This window comes from Orycteropus afer, unplaced genomic scaffold (assembly GCF_000298275.1).
Source record: "Orycteropus afer afer isolate SDZICR_OR568_19922 unplaced genomic scaffold, OryAfe1.0 scaffold00021, whole genome shotgun sequence".
NCBI lineage: Eukaryota > Metazoa > Chordata > Mammalia > Tubulidentata > Orycteropodidae > Orycteropus > Orycteropus afer.
In genome coordinates this window covers 14826500-14853747 of record NW_006921608.1, presented here as the reverse complement: position 1 = coordinate 14853747, position 27248 = coordinate 14826500, and the positions used below count along the sequence as shown (strand labels likewise).

General features: G+C 37.8%; 1 protein-coding gene across 1 annotated transcript in view; it reads right to left on the bottom strand.

Moving 5' to 3' along the window:
• Positions 1 to 9263: 9263 nt before the first annotated feature.
• STK3 (serine/threonine kinase 3) overlaps positions 9264 to 27248 on the bottom strand; it is a 321893-nt gene continuing 303908 nt past the window's right edge. The window contains exon 10 of the mRNA XM_007934885.1: positions 9264 to 9454. Within this exon, the coding sequence (XP_007933076.1) occupies positions 9264 to 9454 (191 nt within the window). The remainder of the gene's footprint in view (positions 9455 to 27248) is intronic.

Genomic DNA, 27248 nt, shown 5'->3' with positions numbered 1-27248 from the left:
TTGAAGGCCTTTGAGACTACAAGTTGATAATGTAATCCAGGCTACTGAGCCTTTTAAAAGACATCTTTATTAATTATTTTGTTAACTGTTCATTTTTAAACTCTCAGTAATTTTTTAGTTATTAATTATCAACAACTGTTTTAGTTACTACAGTATACTGCATATTAAATTTCAACAGGCACCAATACTTAATCCATAAAGGAAAATAATGTTTCTTTGTTAAAAGCCATGGAAATGTGTGTTTTCAAAATAAGTTGATAGAATTAAGATAATCTGTTTTATTCCTCCACTTAATCCCTTAAAATATGTATCTCTGAGAAAAAGATGTTGCTACTACTGATGGGCAAAATTACAAAACTAATTTGCTTTTAAAGCAAGAAAACTAGGCTCTAGATTAAAAAGAGTGAGGCTATTATTTCCTGGAGAATAGACAATCTACCAATACAAAGAATCTGACTTGATGTTGTTTTTACGAGCGAGAAGTACTATGAGAGTCCCTTTTTATATCAATGAGTGAGAGAGACTACGGAAAAAAGGTTGCTAATCTAACTTCAGGACAGGAGGTGTCAGTATTAGTTCAACAAGGCCAACAATTCACATAGTTCTAAAAAAGAATGAGGCACTTTTAACTGTGCAAAATATATGTCAGGAAATATGATAGTTAACAGTTATGGAAAGGTTTCTGATACTGAACTACTATGTTCTAAAAACCCAAGTTAAGTACCTCAAACTCAACTGAGGTTGAGTTGGATGCGACTCACAGCGACCCCTCCTTGGGTTTCTGAGGCAGTATCACTACAGAAGCAGATTGCCCAACCTTCCTTCCGAGGAGTGGCTGGGGGGTTTGAACTGCCAGCCTTATGGTTATCACTCAGATGCCGTAGGCACTACACCACCAGAGCTCCTAAGTTAAATATATTGAAAAAATTCAGGTACAAGGAAATTTCATCTATGTCAGTTGAAGTAAAAAATAAACATTTTCATTATCAAAATGCTACCTGAAATATGTATTACTAGTAACCTCAATCAATCTTAACAACTTATTTGAAATCTAATGCTTTATGTGTTTAAGAAGCAAACACTGTGGGGTATCAGCATTAAATTGAAAGGTGATGAATCACACTGTCCACTCTTTTGATCCTGAATTCCACTACTGGTTCTTAACATCTCTTTGGATGTAATCTCTCCAACAGTCCTGGATGCTTGTTGACTAAACATCCAGAATTGAGGCGATGCACAGCAAGCCCACACAGCCAAAATAGCATCTTCAGAATCAACATCAGCCATGACATACGCCTGCAGCAAAAGAGCTTTGTTTGAAAACGGAAAGCAGCCAGTTTTTCAACATAATCTTCTAAATAAATGACATTTTAAGAAGAACAAATTACTATGAGAAAAGTTTGCGCTTTGAGAAAAGTTTGCGCTTTTCAGAACTTTCTGGTAAGCCGTTTTTCTTCCTGCCATATGCCTTAAACACCTTCATAAATTCCAACACGGTGACTAGAAACCAAACACTGCACCTGTGCTTTCTCTCTAAGTACCAGCCTTCTCACTTTAATTTGCAAAGGAAATGATGGTATCTACAGTTTTAACCTAAGCTATTAATTGCCTGAATTAGCCTAATTAGAGCAATATATCAGTAGAACCTTGCCTAGATGCAATCACCAAATACAAACTTCAGAAGTTACTGAGGCCTTTTAAACCATATATTTAGGAAAAAGCAAGCAAAATACCTCAAGTGGCCAAATGGATGAAATTACTGAAAGAAAGAAAAATAATAATAATAATAACAACTTGTGTACCAGTTCCACAGACACTGAAATTTTGGTTGTCTTTACTAAAGAATCAATTAAATCCAGTTTAGTTGCTCAGTGATTAACTATTGGCAATTTTTTCCTCACTTGTATAGAAACATTTGTCTTTGACATAGGCTACTCTCCTTTCAAAACAAAGGTTATGACTGTCTTAAATGGTTCAGTAGATTGATGGACAAAACCTTATAAAAATTTTACATGGACCTAGACAATCACATGATACAACTGTGTACACGCCACACCATCTGCTGGATACAACTGCCAGCACAGATTTCGTGAGCTGGCAAAGGACTGAAATAGTCAAGAATTCTACAAGTTATTTCAAAGTGCAGGCTTCTCATTAATTTTAATTTCCTGTTGGCTCTACAAGGAAAGAGTGAGTAGTGAAAGCACAATGTGCCACATACACTCAAGTTAATGCCATATGTACACCTGTAATCATAAAGTCTTATTCCAGGGCTAGCCACTGAAACACTTGGGATTTTTGTGTTTATTTCTTCTTTACCCTAGAAGAAATAAATCTGAAATATCTACAGTTATCTTTTCATACTTTGTTAATACTCCTGCAAACATCTGGAAATACTTGACAATAATCATTTAATTAATGCAAAGCTAATCGATGACAATATGCTTAAATACTTCACTCAACTGATGTGTTTTCCTCAGTCCACGGAACTACGGACTGAGGAGAACAAGAAGTTCTTTGACTAAGGAGTACACTACATGGGGAAACTTTTAGCCAACATCCTTTAAAAAGCAAAAAATATCATCTGTATTTAAATAGAGAAAGCAGATCACAGCACACTGCTATACTAGTAAAAACTGGTAGATGCAGGGCTGGCTGAAGTTTTTACCTTAAGGCTTTCTACAGCTGTGGCTGGAGTTGCTGAGGGCATTCTAAAGGACTGGCACTACTGCTATGTTTTGGTGGGCTCTTGTGGCCCACTGCTGTTTCCAATTTCTTTATTACCCCTTCATAACTGCTGGCTGGTTCCAGAGAGGGTGAAGATAGCCTGAGAAAGAAACAATTCTCCAGAACAAGGAAAAAGATTCCTAAAATGCCCATGGTGGCTCTAGCAGCAGGGCTGGTGCCTTCGCCAGGTTCACTGTTCTTTGCATTTTACAGCAGTGAGCTTTTTTTTTTTTTTTTCCCTAAAATCACACTGACTTGCCAATCCGAAAATCAGAGGTAGGACTGAAGAAAACTTGCTAGACAGCCCCCAGGCAGGTTTATACTTGGATGAGAAGGTAGCTTCCCCCACCTTGGCCACAACTGTTGAGACTTTTTCTCCAGTGCTGCCCCTGGAGGATTCTTGTGCTTCAAAGAACACAAGCTGAGCAAATACCTAAGAATCATAAGAATCACAGTAATCAAGAAATGTTAACTTATAATTCAGTTTGAGTCCTAATTACCTAATACCTCTTACACTAGTAATTATTGCCAATCCAATTTCTTTTTTTAATTTGGAACCAACATAGTGGGTTAACAGATGTCTTTTTAAATTTTTGTTCTTATTCCAAAATCTTTACATTACCCAAAATATAGCTATTTAAATATGATACTGTGATTTCTGCAAAACATGATCTACATGCTCTCTATTTAACACTAAACAATCTGGATGCTAAGACTGTTTGGAAATAAGTCTAACAAAAATTGAAACATTAGACTAGTGCTATAATAAACAAATTTGCCTTTTACATTTTGTTTTAGAAATTTTCATAGGCACATCCTAAGTGGAACTTTTTTAGTAGACTTAAAATAACTGGTTCAGTCAAAATATATTTTACCTCCTATCTTTACATGATCTCAAAACTGGTGGTATCATAAATTAGATTCTCATCTAATTATATCCAGGAACAAAACATGAAACAACAGTTCATGGAAAATCTAAAAGACAAATACTACAGATTTAAATGAAAAACCACAAATTTTGTTACATACAGGCTCTAAAATAAAGAAGGTTTTCTACTCTACAAGTCTGTATAGCAGGTCCCAATCTAAATTTTGTCTTTTGGGAATCGGCTCTGAATGCTACCACGGACAATGAATTGTCTCTTTCATTATTCTTTCTTGAAATCTATTTTCCTTAAGGCATGAGGATAAACCTTCTATATCCTGAAAATAAAGTCAAAACAAATCCAGGTTTTCTTTTGAGCAACTTCCACGAAAGAGACAAAGAAATCACAATGCTCAGTGCTCTTCTACAAGGCGGCCTTGAAGGAATCACGATACTCAGTGCTCTTCTACAAGGCGGCCTGAGACAGGTCACACATGACAATGGCAAACTCATCAACTCTAGCACACTATTCCTGGATGAGCCACAGTTTTTAACATTCTATATCTAATGTATGATAGAACAAATAAGATGGATTTTCCTTATCATTATCAGCTGGTGTCTTAAGCAGACATCTGCCATTTTCTTACTTTGTAAACAAAGTGTTCTGTCCACCAAACCATTAACACTTCTACCCAGCTATGCTGCTTCTTTCCCAACTCTCTTTTTGCCCCTTACCACTTTTCCCATCTTTAACACACTCTTAGTCTTGTTGTTGTTATGGGTTGGTGAATCAGCTCTGACTCAGTGACCCTAAGTAGAACAGAAGGAAACACTGCCTGGTCCTGCGCCATCCTCACAATCCTTGCTATGTTTGAGCCCATTCCCGCAGCCACTGTGTCAATCCATCTTGTTGAAGGTTTTCCCCATTTTCAAGCATGATATCCTTCTCCAGGGAATGGCCCCATCTGACAACATGAGCAAACTAAGAGACATGAACTTTGGCCATATGGCTTCTAAGGAGCATTGTGGGTGCACTTCTTCCAACATGGATCTGTTCGTTCTTCTGGTCACGGTGTTTTCAGTATTCTTCACCAATGCCACAATTCAAAGGCATTAATTCTTCTTTAGTATTCCTTATTCACTGTCCAGCTTTCACATGCATATCAGGTGACTGATAATACCATGGCTTAGGTTAGACACACCTTACTCTTCAAAGCGACATCTTTGCTCTTCAGCACTTTAAAGAGATCTTTTGCACCAGATTTTCCCAGTGTACTGTGACATCTTATTTCTTGCCAGCTGCTTCCATGGGTGTTGACTGTGGATCCAAGTAAAATGAAATCTTTGACACTTCAATCTTTTCTCCATTTACTGTGATGTTACTTATTGGTCCAGTTGTGAGGATTTTTGTTTTCTTCTTCTCCTACTACTACTATTACTCTTAGCAATCTTTTATTCAGCTCTTGACAATCCTTAATTTATTCATCTCTTAGTTATTCCCATATTCCCCTCAGGGGCTATTACAAACATTTTCCACTGCTTCAAAACTGATAAGTGTTGAGCAACTCCAGTTGATAGGTGTAGGACATGCTGGGAAAGGAGGAACTGTTCTGGTTACTGCTTCATCTCTCTCCCACTCCCTTAAGCCTGGACGTGCTGTATAAGTTAGAAAAGAAATACCTCTTCAAACGTTGGATCAAGTCATATGAGCCCTGGAAGCCCCTTTTCTACTATAAAGACATCTTCCTTTTTTTTTAACTTTTATTTCTATCATTTAGTTTCTCACCTTACCCAAAAATAGTACTCTTCAATCCAGTGAATCAGCTATTTCTGCTGATTAATATATTCTTATGTCTCCTACATCTATTTTTATATTTGTTGTTTTTCTTTTCCATTTAAATTGCTATATTAGCTCAAGCCTGTAACACATCATTGATTTCCACTTAATCAATCAATACTGCATAGGACTATCAAGATGAACATTTGGAAAACATTACTCATGTCATTCTCCAACTTAAAAACCTTCAGTAGCTTTATACTGTCTATGAAATAAAATTCAAACTTTGCAGTATTGCACTTAAGGCTTCCACCATGTGACCCAGACCTACCTTTTCATTTTACATCCATATCGTTACAAATGAACTACCATAGATTCGAAGGCCTCTGCTTCATTGACAGATGTATGCCTTGCACTTTTCTACCCAACGCTTTTTATTACACACATCATTCTTTGTATGCCTGCCTTCCTCCCTCCTGCTATCCATCCTTCAATGCTTATACAATGTCTCTTTTCCATTATGATTCTGTAAACTACTCTAGCCAGCAATGAGTTATCTTCTCTTATCCTAAAACATATGACAATGTCTACATTATTGCCATGAATTACAACTTTGTTATTGCTGTTAGGTGCTGTCAGTCAGTTCCAACTCACTGTGACCCTTTGTACAACAGAAAAAATCACTGCCCAGTCCTGTGCCACCCTTGCAATCGTTGCTATGTTTTAGCCCATTGTTGCAGCCAATGTGTCGATTCATTTCATTGAGGGCATTCTTTCTTTGCTGACCCTCTACTTCACCAAGTATGATGTCCTTCTCCGGGGACTGGTCCCTTCTGATAACATGTCCAAAGGACATGAGATGAAGTCTCAACATCCTCGCTTTGAAGCAACACTCCAGCTGTGCTTCTTCCAAGACAGATTTGTTTGTTCTTCTGGCAGTCCATGGTATATTTAATACTCTTCACTAACACCATAATTCAAAGGCATCAATTTTTCTTTGGTCTTCATTATGAATTATAACTAATTCCATTAATTTATTATCTTATTAGTATGTGTATATATACACACACATATATATGTGTGTGTACATTTATATATACGTATATATACACACATTTCTTTACCCATAGTGCTTAGCACATACATGTAAGCATACATGTAAATATTTGTTAAATTAGTTTAATGCTTTCTTTTAGGTAAACGAACAAACAAATTATAATTCCCAAATAGGAAGACTCTAGATCTATGATGAACTGAAAATGTTACAAAAATTTATTTAAAGGAGTTGGCCACTGGAAAATCATTGCTCTGATTCATAAACTAGAATGAGCCTAAAAGGGATGGTGAAAGGCTGCATGTCAAAGGTTATGTATGGTTGAAAATTAACAGGCCACTGAAACAGTCCTTATCAAAATCATCACTGACTTCCAACTTCCTAAATTCAATATTCTAACTTAATTTGAATTTTAATTATTACATTATCTAGTAGATTATTTGCAAAGATGATCACAATAATTTCTTCCATCCCTGCACACAGAACCCTTTGTAATAGATTGTGTTGCTCCTCCCACCATGTGGTGAAATCTATTTCCACAATCCTTCAATCTGGACTGGACTGTGACTTGCTTTTAACAGAGTATGGCAGAAGTGAAACTGTTCAAATTCTGAGTCTAGATCTTAGGACCAACCAAACCAAACACACTGCCATCGTCGGATCCAACTCATTGCGACCCCTCCTTGGTTTCTGAGGCAGTGTCATTATGGAAATAGATTGTCCAACCTTTCTTCTGAGGAGTGGCTGGTGGGTTTGAACTGTCAGCCTTCTGGTTAACAGCCTTAGGCACTACACCACCAGAATTTCTGTCTCACCCTTTTGGAAGGCTGCTACTACTACCACATAAAAAGCCCAGATTTGCTTGATGGGGTTATGTGACCCCGTCAGCAGCTAAAACAACTTACAGACACGAGTAAGGCCATCCTAGAGAGATCATCCAGTCCCTGTCAAGCCAACAGATGACTGTGGTCACCTGAAAGATGACTGTCTTCTAAGACCAACAGAAGAACCACCCAGCTAAACTGACCCAAATGGCTGACCCACAAAATTGTAAGCAAATAAAATAGTTGAAACAGAATTGAATCATTTTACTTGCTACTTCTTAACCATTGTTAAGTTATTCATTACTTTGTAGCTCAGGGCAGACTGTTTTCCAGACACTATGAAGATTTATTCCAACCGAAAGAAGACAGAATTCTTTGATGCTAAATATGCTACATTATTTATCATGTTCATGAATGATTTAAAGCCTGAATATTAGCAATCTAAATAATTAAAATTTTTTAAAAGTATGTAGCTTAATATGAAATCTTAATAGTACTAGCAGTATATAGATGTTAATTTTATAATTCTAACTTCAAAATTGAAAAAGCAATAAGCAGACAACAAATGTTTTCAGGTTAATCTGTCAATTACATTGCTAATATCTGCAAGCACTTAGTACCAATCTATTGAGGATATATTGTGAAACTTAATTATGTGATTATTTTAATCACATAAACTCAAATAATCTCAATATTGAGAAACATACTTAAAATTAAAAATATTTAAAACCTAAAAGCACTTAGAGGCATACTATCTAAGCATCTAAGCAAAATGGTTTAAGATTATTTAGAAATTGTAAAGAAATATATACATCTAAAATTTTATATACTTACAAATAAATGTATTTGTAAATAAATATACCTATAAAAGGCTGTAGTTATCCTATATGAAAAAAACCTAAAGAACAATATGCAAACGTAACATATTATTATTAAAAGCCTGCTAAAGCCAAAATTTACACTAAGGTCATTTACTCCATTAAAAAACTCAGTTTGCAAATGTATTCTTTCAACTTCTGGAAATAGTTGCTCCAGAATCATTCATTTGTATTCTATACATTCCTTAAAAGAAATAAATAATAAAGAGCAGGGAAGAAGGAATAAAGAGAAAATGCAATAAACTAGGCTATTAAAGCACAGTTTTATAAAACTGAAGCTTATATGTTAAGTAGACATAAAATAAAAGTATTATTTCTAACAAACCAAGTGGAATTAACACTTAAGTAGAAAGTAATTCAGTGAACTTTCAAAGTTGAGAAAAATTTTTCAAAGTCTATGTCATAAATAGGACCCCTGGTAGCACAGTGCCTAAGGCACTTGACTGCTCACCAGAAGGCTGGCGGTTCAAACCCACCAGCCACTCCTCGGAAGGAAGGTTGGGCAATCCTACTTCCGTAGTGATACTGCCTCGGAAACGCAAGGAGGGGTCACTATGAGTTGGGGCCGACTCGACGGCAAACAACAACAACAACAACAACATGTCATAAATACATTCTCATCATTTATTTTGGTAACTGAGCTGACTGTCCAAGGTATCTCATATTGTTGTTGTTGCTGCGGTTGTTATGTGTCATCAAGTGGGCCTTGACTCATAGTGACTTCTCCTTGGGTTTCCAAGGCAGTATCACTACGGAAGTAGATTGCCCAGCCCTCCTTCTGAGGAGAGGCTGGTGGGTTTGAACCGCCAGCCTTTTGGTTAGCAGTCAAGTGCCTTAGGCACTATGCCACCAGAGCTCCATATTAGCATTATCAAAAACATCTTTTGAAAATAAATTGTCATTTTAACTTTACAGAGCACTGTCTCTAAATCCGGGCTATAATTTAATTATAAAAGCAATTACTTACATTTCTCTGCAAGCATATTTCTATAAGAAAATCACAATTTCCACCATCCCCCTCCCCACACACCTGTCTATAAATAATACGCAGTCTATAATTTTATATAAACACATACACATACGTTCTATGCTTATCAATATGACAACAAAATAAAGAAGGATAAAACATATCTGAGAGTTAAAATGTACTTACAAAGTCATAGTCTCCATCTTGAGGAACTTTCCAGTTATCAGGAAAAACATTTTTGGACATAGGGAAGGGTTCATGCATGTTTTGATTACAGTTTTCATGACTCTTGTTCTTGAAGTCCTGTTTATCAAAGTAGTCCATGAAAGATGGTCTTTGTACTTGTGGTGAAGTTGCATTTCCTTATATAAACAAAGAACATAAAGAGGGTATAAGCTCTTACACTTAAAGTATGATTTCTTTGAACAATATCATAAATTTGCATTCGTCAGAGTCAAAGCCAACATAGTCAACTTCATGAAGAACAAAGAAAATTAAAATAAAATGCAAATGAAAAGCAAAAAAAAAGTCCAAGCCAAACACATATTCAATTAATGATACAAAAAATCCAAAATATTCTTAGATCATAGAAACATTTCAGAATTTTGGCAAAATCTTTATTATAATTTTATTTAAAAATTACAGATGCATTTAAAATTGGTCAAAGTAAAATTTAAAAACCTTATTTTTTGGTGGGGGGGAGCTCTGGTAGCATAGTGGCTAAGACACTTGCCTGCTAACCAGACGGCTGGCGGTTCAAACCCACCAGCCACTCCTCGGAAGAAAGGCTGGGCAATCCTACTTCCGTAGTGATACTGCCTCGGAAACCCAAGGAGAGGTCGCTATGAGTCAGGGCCGACTCGACGGCACATAACAACAACAACAACAATTTTTTTTTTAAACTTACAAACCTGCATAGTTATTCTTGTGTACCACTAACAGGTGTAAGAAATTATAAGGACTTCTCCAACTTCCTTTTATATATCTTTGCTTCCTCACTCTTTCTAACGGCTTCTATCTCCTCTCCCATCCCACAGTTTCATCTGTCTTGTCTATACCAGTTACTTCCAACCAGGGCTTCAAACCAGTTAAGCCCAGTTCAGTCATGGCTGAAGCAGCAAGACTACAATGGACCTCAATTTTTAAAATGTCGGTAAACTGCAATGTTAACCGAAACAGGAAAAATTACTGGTCAAAGTCCTGCTAGAAACTTCATTTCCCTCCTGGAAAACAAGGGCTGCTTTGGTGTTGCATAGCAACCAAATAGTTTGGGTGAGTGAAACAGCGGTGCCCAAATCACCCAAATCTTAAAAAAAATGTGAGTCTGTTCCAGTTTTCCTTCCTCACCCATGACTGAACTGGTTCGAATCAGACCAAGCCCTGCTCTCAACTCCATCTTCAGCCCATGTCTCACTACTAAGTTCTACATTAGATTTTCCAGCTGCTATTAGACTACTCCATCTAAGGTGAGTAAGAGTTACTCAAACTTACCAGTTGTAAAGCTAAATTCAAGATCTTTCCCTTCAAACCTGCTGCTTCTCCTTACCTGCCCTATCTGCCAGAACTAACACTTTACTCAAAACCCAAAGTGATAACTTTGAGAAGTAAACCAGACTCCTCCCTTTCTCATATCAATGATCATGGGGGCTTTTTAATTCTATTTCTCAAAACAGGTGTTTAAATCTAACCCTTTTTCTCTATCCATCACTGCCACTATCGTAGTTTAGTTTTTCATCATTTCTTGCCAAGGCCACTGTAGCAGTGTCCAAACAAACTGGTTTCTTCATTTTGATTCTAGTTTCCACACTGTCAATGTAGTAACCTTCCCAAATGCAAATCAGGTTGCATCATTCATTTGCTTAGAATCTTTCAATTGCTCATTTTCTATAGGAGAAAAGAACACATCTAAACCAGTTCTTGATCTGGCCTCTGCTTACAATTCCGATTTCATCTCTTGCCATCCCTTACAGATACTTAACCTGATGGATCTACTTTCAGATCCCTAAGGCTTCATGTTGTTTCCAACTTTATGATTTGTCTATGTTCTTCTCCTCATATAAAATTGTCTTCCAATTCCAATCAGATATAACCTCCTCTGAGAACCCTTAGATTCCTCTATGCAGAATTAGGCCTCCTATGGATCTAGACTACTTACGACAGGCCTCTCATTTAGTATTTGTTACACTGAGCTGGTAACAGGGGTGAATATTCAAGGCTCTGCTTCTCTGCCACCATATAATGTGTTCCTCAAGGAAAGCCACATGTGTTAACTATCTTCATAATTTTAGTATGTAGCAGTAAATCGTATAGAGGCAGGAAACAATGAAAAAGAGACACTGAATAACTAAAAGCCAAATACAGGAAGAAAACACTTTGGTAATATGTAACATACTTGTCTATATATGCTTTTTTGATCAATTTATTATAACATTGAAAAATTAAAGTAGAAAATAAACATTTGTAACAGTTAGATTTTTAATCTGGCTGGCAGAGTCTTGATCAGTGCCAAGAAGATATCTCCTATACAGTTCTCCATGCAGCAACCTTTTTCTTAAAAATTTCCTGAGATGATAAGTACAGGCAGTCCGTGGGTTATGAACAAGATCAGTTCTGGCTGTGTCTTTAAGTGGAATTTGTAGGTGAGTCCGAACAGCTGCATACCATTCGTATTTAGACTTATTTCAGCACAAGAAAAGACTCAAAGCCTTTTCAATGAAATGAAAAGATGCAGGTAACCCAAGTGAAGGTGATTGTGATGGAGAATTTGTTGCCAGTAGGGTTTGGTTAAATTGTTTCCAAGTGAGGGCAAATTTACATAAAATTAAAGAGCTGGTAGCAGTTTGTAAATCCTAGGTTTGGGATTACTAATTACAAAGAAATTACTAATGACATTGGTCAAAGATGTACCACAAAAGCAAATCCCTCTCAGCACATTGATGATCACTGCCAAGGTACAAACTTTGCTTGAGATACTTAAATAAAAGGCAGACCTAGACTATGATACAGTGTTCACACAATATCCAAATCACATAATGTCCTATTTCATGAAACATACCGTGGATGTTAAGAAATACTTGACTGTATGTTTGTGTGTGTGTGTGTGTGTTGTGTGTACAGCAAACATTTTTGTTTTCTTCCCTCCCTTATCGTGTGACTTATAAAATGTAAGATGTAAATGGGGCTAGGGCATTTTTGGTTGTACACATTAATTGTATCAAGTTGGGCACAGGTATGACTTCATAATTGTCTTTATTAAGAGACTGTGTGTGATTTAAGAAGATGTGCCAAGTGCCCAGTTGACAAGAGGTGAAGTGTGATGGTTAATGTTATGTATCAACTTGGCTAGACCATGATTCTCAGTATTATATAATTATGCTCTACTTTTGTGTTCTGAAGTACCGGCAGTTTCCTTGAGGCTGTGGCCTGCATCTAATATTTATGGATGTTCTGGGAAAACTCCTTCTCCCACTCGATCTTGCATTTGACCTTCAGTATTTTGGGCTGTGAGCCAGCAGCCTGCCACCTGACCTGTAGATTTTGGAATTGGCAAGCTCCTGCAGACCTGTGAGCCAGAAGCCTGCCATCTGATATAAATGATTTTGGGTCTGTTATCCCTTGCGACCAAGGAGGAGAAGCCTCCAGCCTGATGCTTGACCCACAGGTTTGGGACTTAACAGCCTCCACAACTGTGTGAGCCATTTCCTTTAAATAAATCTCTCTGTACATATACTTATAGGAGCTCTGGTGGCATAGTGCCTAAGGCATTTGACTGCTAACCAGAAGGATGGCGGTTCAAACCCACCAGCCACCCCTCAGAAGGAAGACTGGGCAATCTACTTCTGTAGAGATACCACCTCCGAAACCCAAGGAGGGGTCACTATGAGTCAAACTGACTCGATGGCAGTGAGTTTGGTTTTGTTTTTGGTATGTGTGTGTGCGTGTGTGTGTGCACTTTGGTGGTTTTGTTCCTCTAGATTAAGACTATGACTCTAAGTTACAAAAGTTTTTTTTTTTTTTTTTTCAAATGTGAACTTGTTATTGTTACCTAGTGCCACTCTGACAAGAAACATATCACAATGGGATGGCCTTAACAAACAGGAGTTTATTCTTAACAATTTGGAGGCTTTAAGTCCAAGTTCAAAGTGTCAAACTCTAGGGGCTGGGTGAAAGCCCCTCAGCCTTGGGCTTCAGCTCTGCCTCCAGCTCCCAGCCCACTGAAGCTAGAGGCTTTTCTTCACTCAGACAGCTGCTGGCTGCTGAGGCTGCCAAGCCCAAGGTTGGCAAGTAACAAGGCACAGTCTGATATTACCAAATCACACAGCACGCCATTAATTCAAATCTATTGTAAAGTCCCAAGGTCGGCAGAGCATGGCAGGCTGCTGAACAATGACATGGCTACACACAGGTCCAAGCGTGCCATAAACTAGAGACCATTCCCAAGGCTTCTCCTTATATACAGGAAGCAGACCACATCCCAAAGGCAGCTACTTAGCTGCTTGTGGGAGATCCCACCATGGAGCTGATTGCCAGTCTCATCATGGGGAATAACTACCACCAGCTGCCCAGCCACTCAACCAGGCCCAGCCAAGTTGACACACAAACTGAACTACCACAGAACTTAAAATCTGCCCTTCTGGAATTTACACTCAGTGTTCCAAATAAAATCCTCTTTTATAAGCTAGCCCTTTAAATATTTGAAGACCGAGATAATGGCTTTTGTTTTAGTTGTCTTTTTCTCAGGTGAAACATCCCTAGTTCCTTTCATGTTATGTTTTTCAGACTATCATTTTGTTTACTTCTCTATGGAGGTATAAGGGTGAAGGACATGGAACTGTCAGGTGAGCAACCTATCTCCCCTTTCCTTTCTTCAGCTTTTATATCTCTCTGTGTCTCATTTGATAAATTTTGGAGTTTAGGCAATTTGTTTAGGTGGGAACACAAGAGGGACGGTTAACTGCAATGTTTGTTCATTTAAAAAATTTCACCTCATTGCCTTAAAAGGACATGATTTTATCTATCAAAACAAAGTTTTTATTCATTTCATATTCATTATGTGTTTTCAAGTTAACCAATATTTTTACGTTAACCAAGTTTTTCTTTATATAGGTGCAGGTCCTTATTTTCAAGTGATCTAATTTTTGTTATTTAAAAAAATATCAACTCAAAGGCCTTTTTCATTTTTTATGGGTGTTTTGATGGTTGAGCCTAATCTCTAGTCAAATGAATCATTACTATAACATGTAAAGATGGAAATAATACAATTACTAATAAAAGTAAAATGCTTTTTTTCCAGTCTATGAATTATTTCTTTTAATGTGTTTTGTCTGTTACCTTTTGTTAAATTATAAGTTCTTAATATATAGAGATCCAAATACTTTACCTAAATGATTTCATAAATAACATAATAACTATGACCATTGATAAGTGTTTTTGACTTTCCATCCAGATGAACACCACTGATAATCATGGGAGAGGAACTATAAGATGGCATGTGGTTTTCCAACATTATGATTTTTGAATTAGTGTATTTCAAGTTCTGGGCAGTTTAAAATCAAGAAAGATGTGCACCAGGGTTGTATCATTTCACCACAGTCATTCAATTGGTATGAATATAATCTGATAAGCTGAACCATATGAAGAAGATGTGGCCTCAATAAACACCTGAGATATGCACATGATACAACCTTACTTGCTAAAATTGACGATGACTTGAAGCATTTACTGATGAAGATAAAAGACTACAGTCTTTAGTATGATTATACCTTCACATAAGGAAAACAAAAGGTCTCACAACTAGATCCATAAGCAATATCATAATAAACAGAGAAAATACTGACATTGTCAAGTATGTACAATCAACGTCCACGGAAGCAGCAGTGAAGAAGTCAGATAACATATTGCACTGGCGGAATCTGCTGCAAAAGTCCTCTTTAAAGTGTTAAAAAGCAAAGATGTCACTTTACCACATTTTCAATAGCCTCATACGCATGTGAAAGCCGGACAATGAATAAGGAAGACCAAAGAAGTACTGATGCATTTGAATTAGAGTGTTGGCGACGAATACTAAATATACTATGGACTGCCAGAAGAATGAACAAATCTGTCTTGGAAGACTACAGCCAGAATGCTCCTCAGAAGTGAGGTTGTTGAGATTTTGTCTCTTGTACTTTGGACATGTTATCAGGAGGAACCAGTCCCTGGAGAAAGACATCATGCGTGGTAGAGGGTCAGTGAAAAAGAAGAAGATCCTCAACGAGATGGATTTTCACAGTGGCTTCAACAATGGGTTCAAAAATAGCAACAATTGTAAGGTTTGCACAGGAGCAAGCATTGTTTCATTCTGTGGTACACAGGGTCTCTATGAGTTGGAACTAACTTGAAGGCACCTAACCACAACATTAGTATATAAGGCCCATTCAGGCAATAGCATATACATCTTTGGAACAGAGAGGAGGGCCTAGCTTGGCAGGGCAGCAGGTGGCAGGGCCGGCATCCAGTTTACGGCACGGCGGCAGCTCCGGCTCAGCTCCAGCAGCTTCCGCAGCCTGCAGCCCTGAGCCACAGACGCCGTGGCTCCCAAGAGTGCCTCTGGTCTATGCCCTGCCTAGCTGCTCCACAGGTCGGTACCTGCAAGGAGATGCTGGCAGCTTGCACGTGGGTTACTTTGACATATGTGTATTACATATATATAAACATACATACTATATATAATATGATGTTCACACAAGATCCAAATCACACAAAGTCCTATTTCACAGAATGTATTGTGAACATTAAGCAATGCATACCTGTATTTCACTATTAGAAACTGTGTATTGGTTATAATAAATTTGAGAAATTATTATGACTTCTATAATTATGAAGAAGATGTGTCCCAGCTGAGTCAGAAGGAATGTGGTCTTCAGAATATGCCTGCTGTTGTTAGGTGCCACTGAGTCAACTCCAACTCACAGCGACCCTGTGCACAACAGAACGAAACTCTGCCTGGTCCTGCACCACCCATCCTCACAATCCTTGCTATGCTTGAGCCCATTGTTGCAGCCACTGTGTCAGTCCATTTTGTTGAGGGTCTTCCCCTTTTTTGCTGAACCTCTACTTTACCAAGCATGGTATTTTTCTCCAGGGACTAGTCCCTTCTAACAACATGACCAAAGTACATGAGAGGAAGTCTGGCCATTCTCTGGTGGCACAGTGCCTAATGCTTTTAACAGCTGGCGGTTCAAATCCACCAGACGCTCCTTGGAAGGAAGACTGGGCAATCTACTTTTGTAGAGACACTACCTCAGAAACCCAAGGAGGGGTTACTATGGGTTGGGACCGACTCAACGGCAGTGAGTTTGAGTGAAAAAACAGAAGACTCTCAATACAACTATTTATCTAAGGACTCTCCCACCAATTACAGCTGATCAGGCTTGAAAATAATATGACAAGACATCTGGGACTCCAATGGTGCCTGCTGCAAAGATACTGAGATATTCTATAAAATTAGGATAGTATAACACACCAATATGTACAGCAACCATTCAGAACTTAGAACACCCTCACGTTCCACAAAGTCCATGAAAAAGGAATTTTTAGGGACAGTTCATCAAGGTAACAGCTCAAAGTACCTTCAGCTTTCTTGTCAGAACTGACTCTAAAATGAACAAAATATATAGGCGAGATGGTGTAATATTTTAATGATTAATAAATATGTTTAAAATAAAGATTTTGTATTTATGGTGTTTTACCTTCAACTTTTCCCCCTGAAGTCCTCTATAGTTAAAAGAAAGAAAGGAAGAAATCGGTTAATTTGAAAAGGTTACAATACTTACACTTGGACTGGACCCATACATTCCATTAACGTTTTAACAGATTTTAAGTACCCTTTATTTTTCTCTGGGTCTTGTCATTATGAGACATTCTTCTCTATCTTCAGAATTGAGATCTGGTTCCTATGACAACCTCTTATTCTGCAATAGAGTCTAGGAATTTAACCTCAATTATTCTCCACCTCTGCCCCCTTTTAGGAGAATAAATAATAAAACACTACAAGTGTAGCTCAACTTACACATATTTTTTTAATAAAATATTTGAGTGAATCAAATCATAAGACCAGAAGTAGCAAGAGAAAGAGAAAGGATCTCTTAAAGGAATTCTTTGCTGAATTTTCTTTTCAGTTTTTTCTATGGGAAAAGTAACTTCGTATCAGATTCCATATTTACTTGTGATTGAGAACTAACTCTTGGAAAATAAGAAACCCATGGAAGACCTCCATTAGCAACTGCATTAGGCAAATAAATAAAAAAGGGTGTTTCACTGAATCAGACTTCCAGACAGCTTTCTTTAAAAAGTAAATTCAGTATATTTTGTTTTTTTTAAAAAATTATGGCACTACAAATCCAAATGTTAACCAAAAGGTTGGAAATTTGAGTCCACCCACAGATGCCTTGGAAAAAAGGCATGGTGATCTACTTCCAAAAAATGAGGCATGGAAAACCCTATGGAGCATACTTCTACTCTGATGTCCATGGAGACTCCATGAGTTGGAGTTGACTCGAGGGCAACTGGTTAATTCATTGAAGAAAACAGTATTCCCAAGGAACCTAAACTCTGACCACTACACCTCCCTAAGTCCTCCTCCTCCACACACGAGGGCAAACCTACATGACTCTGATCACTTCTTCCATCCAGCACTGGCTTCAATACAGAGACTTAGCTACAGTCTTCTTTGTTTCTCTTCAACGAGGCAGTACAAGAAGGGAGTACATCAGGGTTGTATCCTTTCACCATACTTACTCAATCTCTATGTTGAACAAATAATCTGAGAAGCTGGACTGTATGAAAAAGAACATGGCATCAGGATTGGGGGAAGACTCATTAACAACCTGTGTTATGCAGATGATAGAACTTTGCTCGCTGAAAGTGAGGATGACTTGAAGCACTTACTGATGAAGATTGAAGTATATATATTTCCAACTTACGAAAGAGAGTTTGAGGAAGTCTAAAAACTTACTTTAAATGAGACAGTCTATTTCATTATATTTTTCTTTTCAAATGACTTTATAACTGGATATTTTTAACCAAGTTATTCTTACACATAATTTTTATTCAAATGTTATTTGCTTGTATTTCTAAGTATTTTCCATTGCTTAAGTTAAAACCTAGCATTAACATTTAAAGTGTCTTTGTTATACACAAAGAAGATAAATTAAAAATTTTTTTTTTTAATTTCTGAGGAAGATAGATTAGGTTCATTTTAAAAGTTAATGTGAGGGAGCAACTGTAATTGCCCAGTAATGTTTAACTATACAATATAAAACACATGCCCACACTGCACTTGAGTCTCCAAGGAGATGCATGTTCACAGAATGGGACAGAGACGATGATGTTTCTGATTTATTTTTAAAAAAACAAAAGACAGAAATACTGGGCCCTTCAACAAAAGAATGAAGCAGGAAATCTCAAGATAGTAACCACTGTCATATGTGATTGTGGTTGCTATGGCAAATACTTTTTTTAAACACAGAAAGAATAATCACATAAAATTGACATCAATTTCTCCTGTTACATCTGAATAATGACCCTTACAAAAAAAATATATTTTAAAATAAATTTAATGTTCAAAATTATCTAACTCCTCAATTTTGGGCCCAATTCTTTTAACTACTTGCTTGTGGAACTGAAAACCCATTAGCAATAAGTAAAAAAATAACCACCACTCATTCCCTCTGTGCATTTGAATTTTTAAAGAAAAAGGCTGTTTCTCCTGTCCTTCATGCACCCTCTGAAACATACACAAAGAAAGTAAATTGTGTGGAAATAATAACTTTAGAAGTCCACCCACAATTATTCATTAAGGTTTTAAATTTGTACATGTCTCCTAAACAGGTGACTCTCTTCATGGAAATTTAAACAAATGAAAGAATTTTAAAAACACTTTAAAAATAATTTGTTTAATTTTTAATTTCTTGGAATGATTATGACAAAAATACATGTAGAGAAAGAAATAACAATAAATCATAACTTCTGCATAATACATTCCAACATCAAAGAGATTTACAAATATTACCTAATTTGTTCTTCTAAAAATATTTTAAGATGTGGGTGTTCCACCTGACTAATGATCTTGGAAATATGCCCTTTAATTTGTTGCCAAGAGTACAGTGACTGCATATAAAAACCAAGATGTTAATACAGAAGCTACTGACATGCAGCTTTTTCTTAACTTCATCAGAATGTATTTCAAAACAAAGGAGGACACAGACAATGTGGAGAAGGTCCAGAGGCTATTATTCATAAAAAAGATTAAAAGCTTATAATACCTGCCCAAAGGGTAAGTGGACTGAAATTATTCAGCCAAGAAAAGTCAAGTCTGAGGAACAATTTAGGAAGAATCCAAGTACACAGGAAGGTTTCTTTAGTGACCAGCTGTTTTCCATCTCCAGTGAGGGCAGAATAAAAGGAAGCAAAGTGAAGCTTGAGAATTTTAGTTACATGAAAGCAATGACTTCCTGCAAGAGTAATGAGCACTGTTACAGCCACTGTGTGTACCAGTAGAAACCATTCTTCAGAGGCATTTACTAGAAGAAAATTCTCATTTGTGTAAAGAAGACTAATATTTACATTTGTCTATGCTTTGTGCTAGTTAAAGAAGTATCCTACAACCAAAATACTTACATCAACAGGGCCAATTTGGGTCACACTTCAGTAAACATCCTACAGACTATGACGACACGTAAGAGCAGACCATACTCAGTACCTACAGGTAACACCAAACCACAGTAGCCACATCTTAGCTGGGTATCTAGTACTTCAGTAGAGGAAAAAAAGGGTTTCTAATTGCCCAGAAACAATACAGGTATCTATACCCAACTACAAAAGGGACCTGGACATTACTGTTCTCATCTTTATTGTATGCTTTTGGCAAGATTAAAAGCAGCATACCGAGTTTTTCATGAAAGAATGGTTAAGATCTTGGGAGAACTGGGAAAGTCATCCCCCTCCACACTCTCCTACCCTTCTCAACTGTTTCTTGGCACATGAAATCCCATCCTTGATGATCTATTCCTTTGGCTCAAGGCAATGCAATTTTGGAAAAAATGTAAACACTTCACAAACGTTAAACATTATTAAGCATTTTACACATCATTGAGAAAAAGTATCTGGTCCTTTTCTGCAACTGGTTTTGAGAGAAAGAAGGAAGGGAAGCATCTGAACCAGAGCTGGAAAAGGAGAAGGTGTTTCTAAGTGAAGGACCAGACATGAAGTGAGTGCTCAGGGCAACTTACAATTTTGTGTGAGGACACTAGATGAACTAGGGAATGGGGATACACAATGGTCAGTCCTCCTTCACGGTATCTCTCCTTACACTTTTTAAACCAAACTAGTATCTGTTTCTCAGATAAACTCATAAAAATACATAAGGCATAACCTCATTTGCTTTCTCTTACCAATTAAGTGAAACTGCATACATGTGTTGTACAAAACGAAGCAATGGACTGTGATACTTTAAAAATTACAATGTATGATAGGCACATACAAAGAAGAAACGTAAAAGATACATATTCAATTAAAAATTACTTAAACCTGTATATACCTGAAAAATTGAGCTATGACTGACTAATATAAATAAATCATATAAACCCTTGAACATGATAAGTTACTCCACCACTCAATCTTAATATACGGTTTCCACTTACTTCTCCATCCTGTTCCCTCTCCACTGAATGTGCTTCAATTTATCTCCGTCCTCCTTAAACCCGCCAAGTGAGTTCTAAACAAAGTTAAGCTGCTTATTTCCTTGTCCTAAAAAGTGGTTATCAGTCCTACATGTACTTCAGAAGCATTTGTAGATCTTTTCTTCTTTGTTATTTACTTTTGAAATAGCGATGCCCAGACCCTGCTCCCGTCTGCAGAATCAGCATCTGGAGGGCTACAGGTATGATGTACACTTGTGAGCGCGTTATTTGGACCCTAGTGCAGGGTTTGCTTGTAAGTGAAGCCCCACTGCTCCAGACTGTGGAGATCTTGATTCTGTCTTAGAATGTATTTTCACTTTGCTCCACTTCATGTCATTTGCAATTACAGCATCATCCAAGTGTTTGTGGAAAATGGCGTTAGCCAAAGCAGAGGCTGCACTATAGAACAAACAATGAGAAATCTTCTGGTTCATCATGAATTATTATTTAACACTGTGGTTGACTAAAACCTAGCAATCACTGCCACCTGCTTCTGGAGGGCCTTCTTATTACAGAGGCTGAAAAGCTAATTACTGTATTTCCCAGAACTCCTTACAACTAGCATTCTGGATAACTATACCCTTTTATGACCTGAAAAGGGGGAAATGAGGCAGAGGCTATGTGTCTGCTATTTGAGTTATTTCCTCCTGGCAAGCAGTCATGGTGATGGGGGGTTTTACTGCAGCATACCAGCATCTAGTCACTAGCTTCCCTGGTAGTGGTGGGAGCTTTCTAATCCCTGAATAGTAATGGGAACTGATCTCAAACGGTACTTTATACAACAGCCGTGTATTACTGAACTTGATAGTGTCAATGTCAGCCTTTGCCTTGCTGATTATGGCAGTAGTAATAGCTCCATAGCAGGTCCTTGTGTGGAGTTGTGGGAGGCATTCCTGGAGGCAGAGGCTACCCAACCCCTCTCCTTCAGCCTTTCCATTGATTTTGTTAACATCCATACTCTGACTTAATCCCTTTATGCTTAAAATCCTTGGTAAAGTTTTTATTTCCTCCACTAAACACTGAATGATATGAGTGCATTTGGGCAGAATTGTTCAAACCTCATTAAAGGGCCATTAGCTAGGACATACCACACAGTGTGCATCAGATATCATTAAAGAATCTCAAATACTTTTCCAAAATTCTTAGACATAATATCCAAACTCTGCAATTTCTCTAATTAAGAAATTTAGTGACTGTGTCTAAATAAAGGGAATTACATTATTCTGTTATGATTTTTCTCCAGTGAACCTACACTGACTTACAATGATGTTAATCTCCCTTTTTAAAGGGTTCACACATGTTCTAGAATCCTCCCCAATGACACCAAGCTCATAAGCCCAAGAGTAGCAGCATGAGTTTGGGGTCAGACCTGGGTCTGTATACTACTTCCACCACTTACGTGCTACGCAATCACGGACAAGTCACTTAACATTCCCAAGTCTTAGTTTCCTTAGTAGTGAATGGTAGTGAAAATGCTAGTTCACAGGGTCCCTGTAAGGACTAAAAGGTGCATGGTTTAAGCACTCACTGCAAACAGGAAGGTCAGCAGTTTGGACCCGCCAATAGCACCATGGGAGAAAGATGAGGCAGTCTGCTTCCATAAAGATTCACAGCTTGGGAACCCTGTGGGGCAGTTCTACTCTGTCCTATGGGGTTGCTATGAGTCAAAATTAACTCAATGGCAATGCAGTATCAGGAATAAATGAGATAATGTCCTCAGCACAATGTTTAGCACATTGTAAGCTCTCAATTAATGATATCTATAACTAAGAAAATTTTTTTTTTTCCCTTTTCTGGAAAATAAAAATATTTAATTTACTTTTTTGTGCTTTATGGCACTTTCTATATTTTCTCAAAAAGACATCAAATTTTACAAATAGTGAAATATTATTCTCTCACCTGCACGGATGTCAACATACATTATCACTCCTATTCCTAGCCAGGAGCTAAAAGATCACCTGGGTGCTTCCTTCCCATTCCTCAGCTTGCCATTCAAATCCCTTACTGGTAAGGATATACTTACTGCCTTTTAACCTGTTAGGCTTTAACCTAAGAGCAAAGGGGAGTCGTTTGGGGGACCATGGGCAGGAGAGAGAGATGATGAGTTCTGTATAGAGGGTAGGGGATCAAGATTGGAGGTGGGGATCAATTAGGAGGCCTTAAAAGTGAGAGACTATGAGGACCTGGGCTTGAGAAGTATAAGCAAAGATGGAGAGAAAACAAAAATACTCCGAGGAAGTGAAGAGACTTGATGCTAATTCAATGAGGGGGTGAGGGAAAAAAGAGAACTTAAGGATAACTCTAATTCTTCTCTTTCCAAAGCCCATGTTTAAAACACCTATACAGCTGCTCCGGATTCTCATGTGGTGATGCTTTTTTTTTTTTTTTTTCCTCCTTCTGTGAAGTAGGAAGCAAGGTCATCTACTGAAACAGAAAAGGGAAGTGGCAGGAATAGATTTAGTGTCGGTCTGAAATAGCCACTTTGTAGAGTAAGAAACAGAGTCCTATAGGAAGGTAATGGGGCTGAATGCCACAAACTGAAGGCTTTCATCTGGGCAGATGTGAGAGTTCCCAATAGCACTCAGCAGCCAGGGTGTTGGAGAAACGATGGGCAAGCAGATTAATCCACAGTTAAAGTTTTGCCAGGAGGATGGAAAAGAAAGACAATACGGCAAAAGAGTTAAGGATATGAGTGAGAGAGTGGCTGAAGTAATAGAACGTGGTCTGTAAGCTATGGGGAAATCAAGGGCGGGTGCACTAATAAACAGAAAGTAGATGAGTCAAGGGACTAGAGGGCTCCTATGACTGCATTTCCCAAAATATGTTTCTGAGATACTAATTACGTAGGATGTTCATAGCTGATATGCTCTTCACTGAAAGCTTTTCATGGTCAAGTAAGTTAAGGAAAGCCTGGGTAATGTTTTTTTTTTAGCAGGTTTCTTCCTTATTTTCACAGCAGTTCCAAGTTAGTAATGTATACAGTGCAGCTCTTCAATAATTTGATTTATCTCCAGGATAAATATGCATTTCCCAAATACTTTTGGTTTTGGTATCTACTTATTTATTTATATTTATCAGAGTAATGGACGGGTAATGTTATGGAGCACATTTTCAAATGGTCTGTTCTGTGAAATCAAAGAGAGAGACAGCAGAATATCTGAAAACAAACAAGTGTGTTGCCAACTAAAGCTTACTTTTATAAAGGCAGGAAGTTTACTTGAGAGTTCTTTCAGCTCTCAGCGCTATGCATCTTTAATTCTACTACAAGTCAATACTTAAAATATTTTGACTTTGACTATGCCTAAGGCATCTGACTGCTAATCAGAAGGCTGGCAGTTCAAATGTACTAGCCACTCCTCAGAAGGCTGATGGGGCAATCTACTACCATAGTGATACCGCCTTGGAAACCCAAGAGGGGTCATTATGAATCGGATCTGAATCAACGGCAGTGAGTTGAGTTCAGTATACTGTAATTAGTATTCATTCATGAAATCAATATTCCATGAATATTTACTATCATGTGGCACGGGAGATTCACACAGCATTCTCACCAGGACAAACCTCACCATCTAGCTGGAGAAATAACACACACACATACAAATTAAATAACTAGGCTGGAGTGTTTATTGCTTTCTTATATACCAACAAGAGATCACTTCCCCTCAGGACAATGAGAGTTAGCAATCCAGTCCCAGTTCTGTAAGACCAGAAAGTTCCACCACAGGGGCAGAGCCAACCAGGCAGATCCAGGCTGAGCAAGGTAAAAGCACCATACCCCAACCCTTCTATTTGCTGAAGCAACGGCTGGAAATAATCATCCCTACCATACCTCATCAACTTGATGGCAACAGATTACTGACATGGTCCTAATGTACTCCTCCAAGATAAAAAGTCGCAAATGGTGATTTCCTTGCAACCAACGTACTTACAGTCATTGTCAACCATTCTAACTGGCATGGACCAATGTGGATAATAATAATTGTTGTTGTTGTTGTTATGTACCGTTGAGTCGGATCTGACTCATAGTGACCCCTCCTTGGGTTTCCAAGGCAGTGTCACTACAGAAGTAGATTGCCCAACCTTCCTTCTGAAGAGTGGCTGGTGGGTTTGAACCACCAGCCTTCTGGTTAGCAGTCAAATGCCTCAGGCACTATGCTACCAGAACTCCCGATAATAATAATATAAGCAAAATATATAATGATAAGCATAATTTATATGGAAGAAAGGAGATAGAAGTATAAAAACTTGCTGATGCCAGACTGTGAAAGACCTTGGCTACCAAGTGGAGGCCTGGACATTACACAGGTAATGAGGAGGTCCCAGAGATATGTCAGTGGGGGTGGGAGGGTAAAAGCAATACCTTCACCCTTCACTGCTGAAAACAGGTTTTGAAAATTCTTCCTTGGGACATGCTTTCAGGGCTCATGACTTTTTTTTTAATAGATAAAATTGTAAAATATTTCTTGCCACTTTTCTCTACTTCAAAAGAATTTTTCACTACTTTTGCTTCCTACAGTCAAAACTAGGAGCTCTAGTGGCGTAGTAGGTAAGGCATTTTGGCAGTTAATCAGAAGGTTGGAAGTTCAAACCCACCAGCTGCTCCACGGGAAGAAGATGAGGCAACCTACTTCCGTAAAGATTTATAGCCTTGGAAACCCATGGGGTTGCTAGGAGTCGGAATCAACTTGATGGCAGTGGGTAGTGGGTGGGTACAGTTAAATCACCACAGGTTTCACAGGTAAGGAAAACAGGTCTCTAATTTCTAGCTTCATGGATAAAGGAATAAAAGCGAAAAGTTAAACATAATTTAAACTGACAAGAATGTTAAATCAGGCATTTCATTTGAAACGCCAATGGAAAAGGAGATGAAAATCAGATTCTTCAGCACACAATGTAACATTCTAGAGATTCTAGAAAACCAAAAATAATACATTGGTATAGTATTTTTAGGCAGCAAAAACGCTAAAGACACATTAGCAAATGAGGCTTTGATTGATGAGACATAAACTGAGAACTTAAACCAATTAATCTAAGTTTTCAAGAAGATTTAGATCACAAGGAAAAATAAAACTAAAAATAATTATGTGGTTTCAGGAAAAGCAAGTCATGCTGCAATAACTTCACCACATTCTTTACAATTGCTCTGCTATAGTATGACAATCCCTGGAGGTTACACTAATATCACATGAATAGGGTTTTAGGAACATAGAAGGATGATGTCTAAATTGCAGAAACTTGAAATTAATGGAAAGTTGGCTCAAGGGATTTAAAACTTGCTGAAGCACATAAAACAATTGCAACTATATAAACCACTATCTGCTCAACTTAAAAACGAGCTTTCAATAAAATATGTGAGCAAAAAAATATAATCATGCTGAAGACATAAAATTTTAACATAAACTGAATGATTTCTCTACTGTCAAGCTAAAAGTTACTACACAAAATATGTGAACATCTACACTGTCATTATAAAGTATGACATCTGATGAATTATCACTTATCTTTTTCTTGAAATATGACAATCTAGCACATGCATAATACTATAATATGCTTTTATGGCCTCATTTTTTAAAACCGCTGTTCAACTATATGACTGCACAGAAAAAGTTGCTCATACAGCTCTGTAGGAGCTTACAAGTGATACAACAAAGTCCTCAATGATCTTCTAACCAGTCTGCTTAGAATCATAAAACTTGACTAAAAGAATTATATCTGCTTGTGGAAACATGATGCTACTTGCTGATATGAAATGAGTTGAAAACTATTTTATCATAGAGTCTTTTTTTAATCCACAGGGCATATTACTTGCACCCTAATGCTGGCTGGCTTTGGAGGCCACAAGACCATCCGGTGCAGTTGGGTAGACCTTGTTATGGATGCAGAAGACCTATTCTAGTCAAAAGCCCTGTTAAGAATTTCAGGAAATCCAAGACTAAGGCTCCTTCCCAGGGCAAAGGTTCAGCAGACCCACCTCTGACAGGATACAGAAATGAACTCCCCTAGGATTAACTACGTAGCAATCTGTTTGCATTTTGTGCTTCCCGACCCTCACTTTTCAAAATATACAACCATAATGGGGCATGTACTAGGACATGTGAAGAAAGTAGCAGCAGTGAGCCATGTGACTAAAAGCTGTGAGGGAGGACACTGCTTATTAAGCAGACTAACAGGGGACACAGCAACACAGGGCAGCAGCAAAAAGAAAGGAATGAGCTAAAAGAAAATCGAAATTCCGATACTTACTTTACAGCACCAGCAAATCATCTGAATAGTTACAACTTTCTAGGCTCTACAGTGGGAGAAGTCATATATTATTACTACTACGTCTGTGGCATTTAGAAGCACTGCTTCTACCAGGTGGCAGAAAACAGCCTAGTGCTTAAACTCATGACACTGACCACATACCACTGGGATGGTAAAGGGAAGAGAAAAGTCA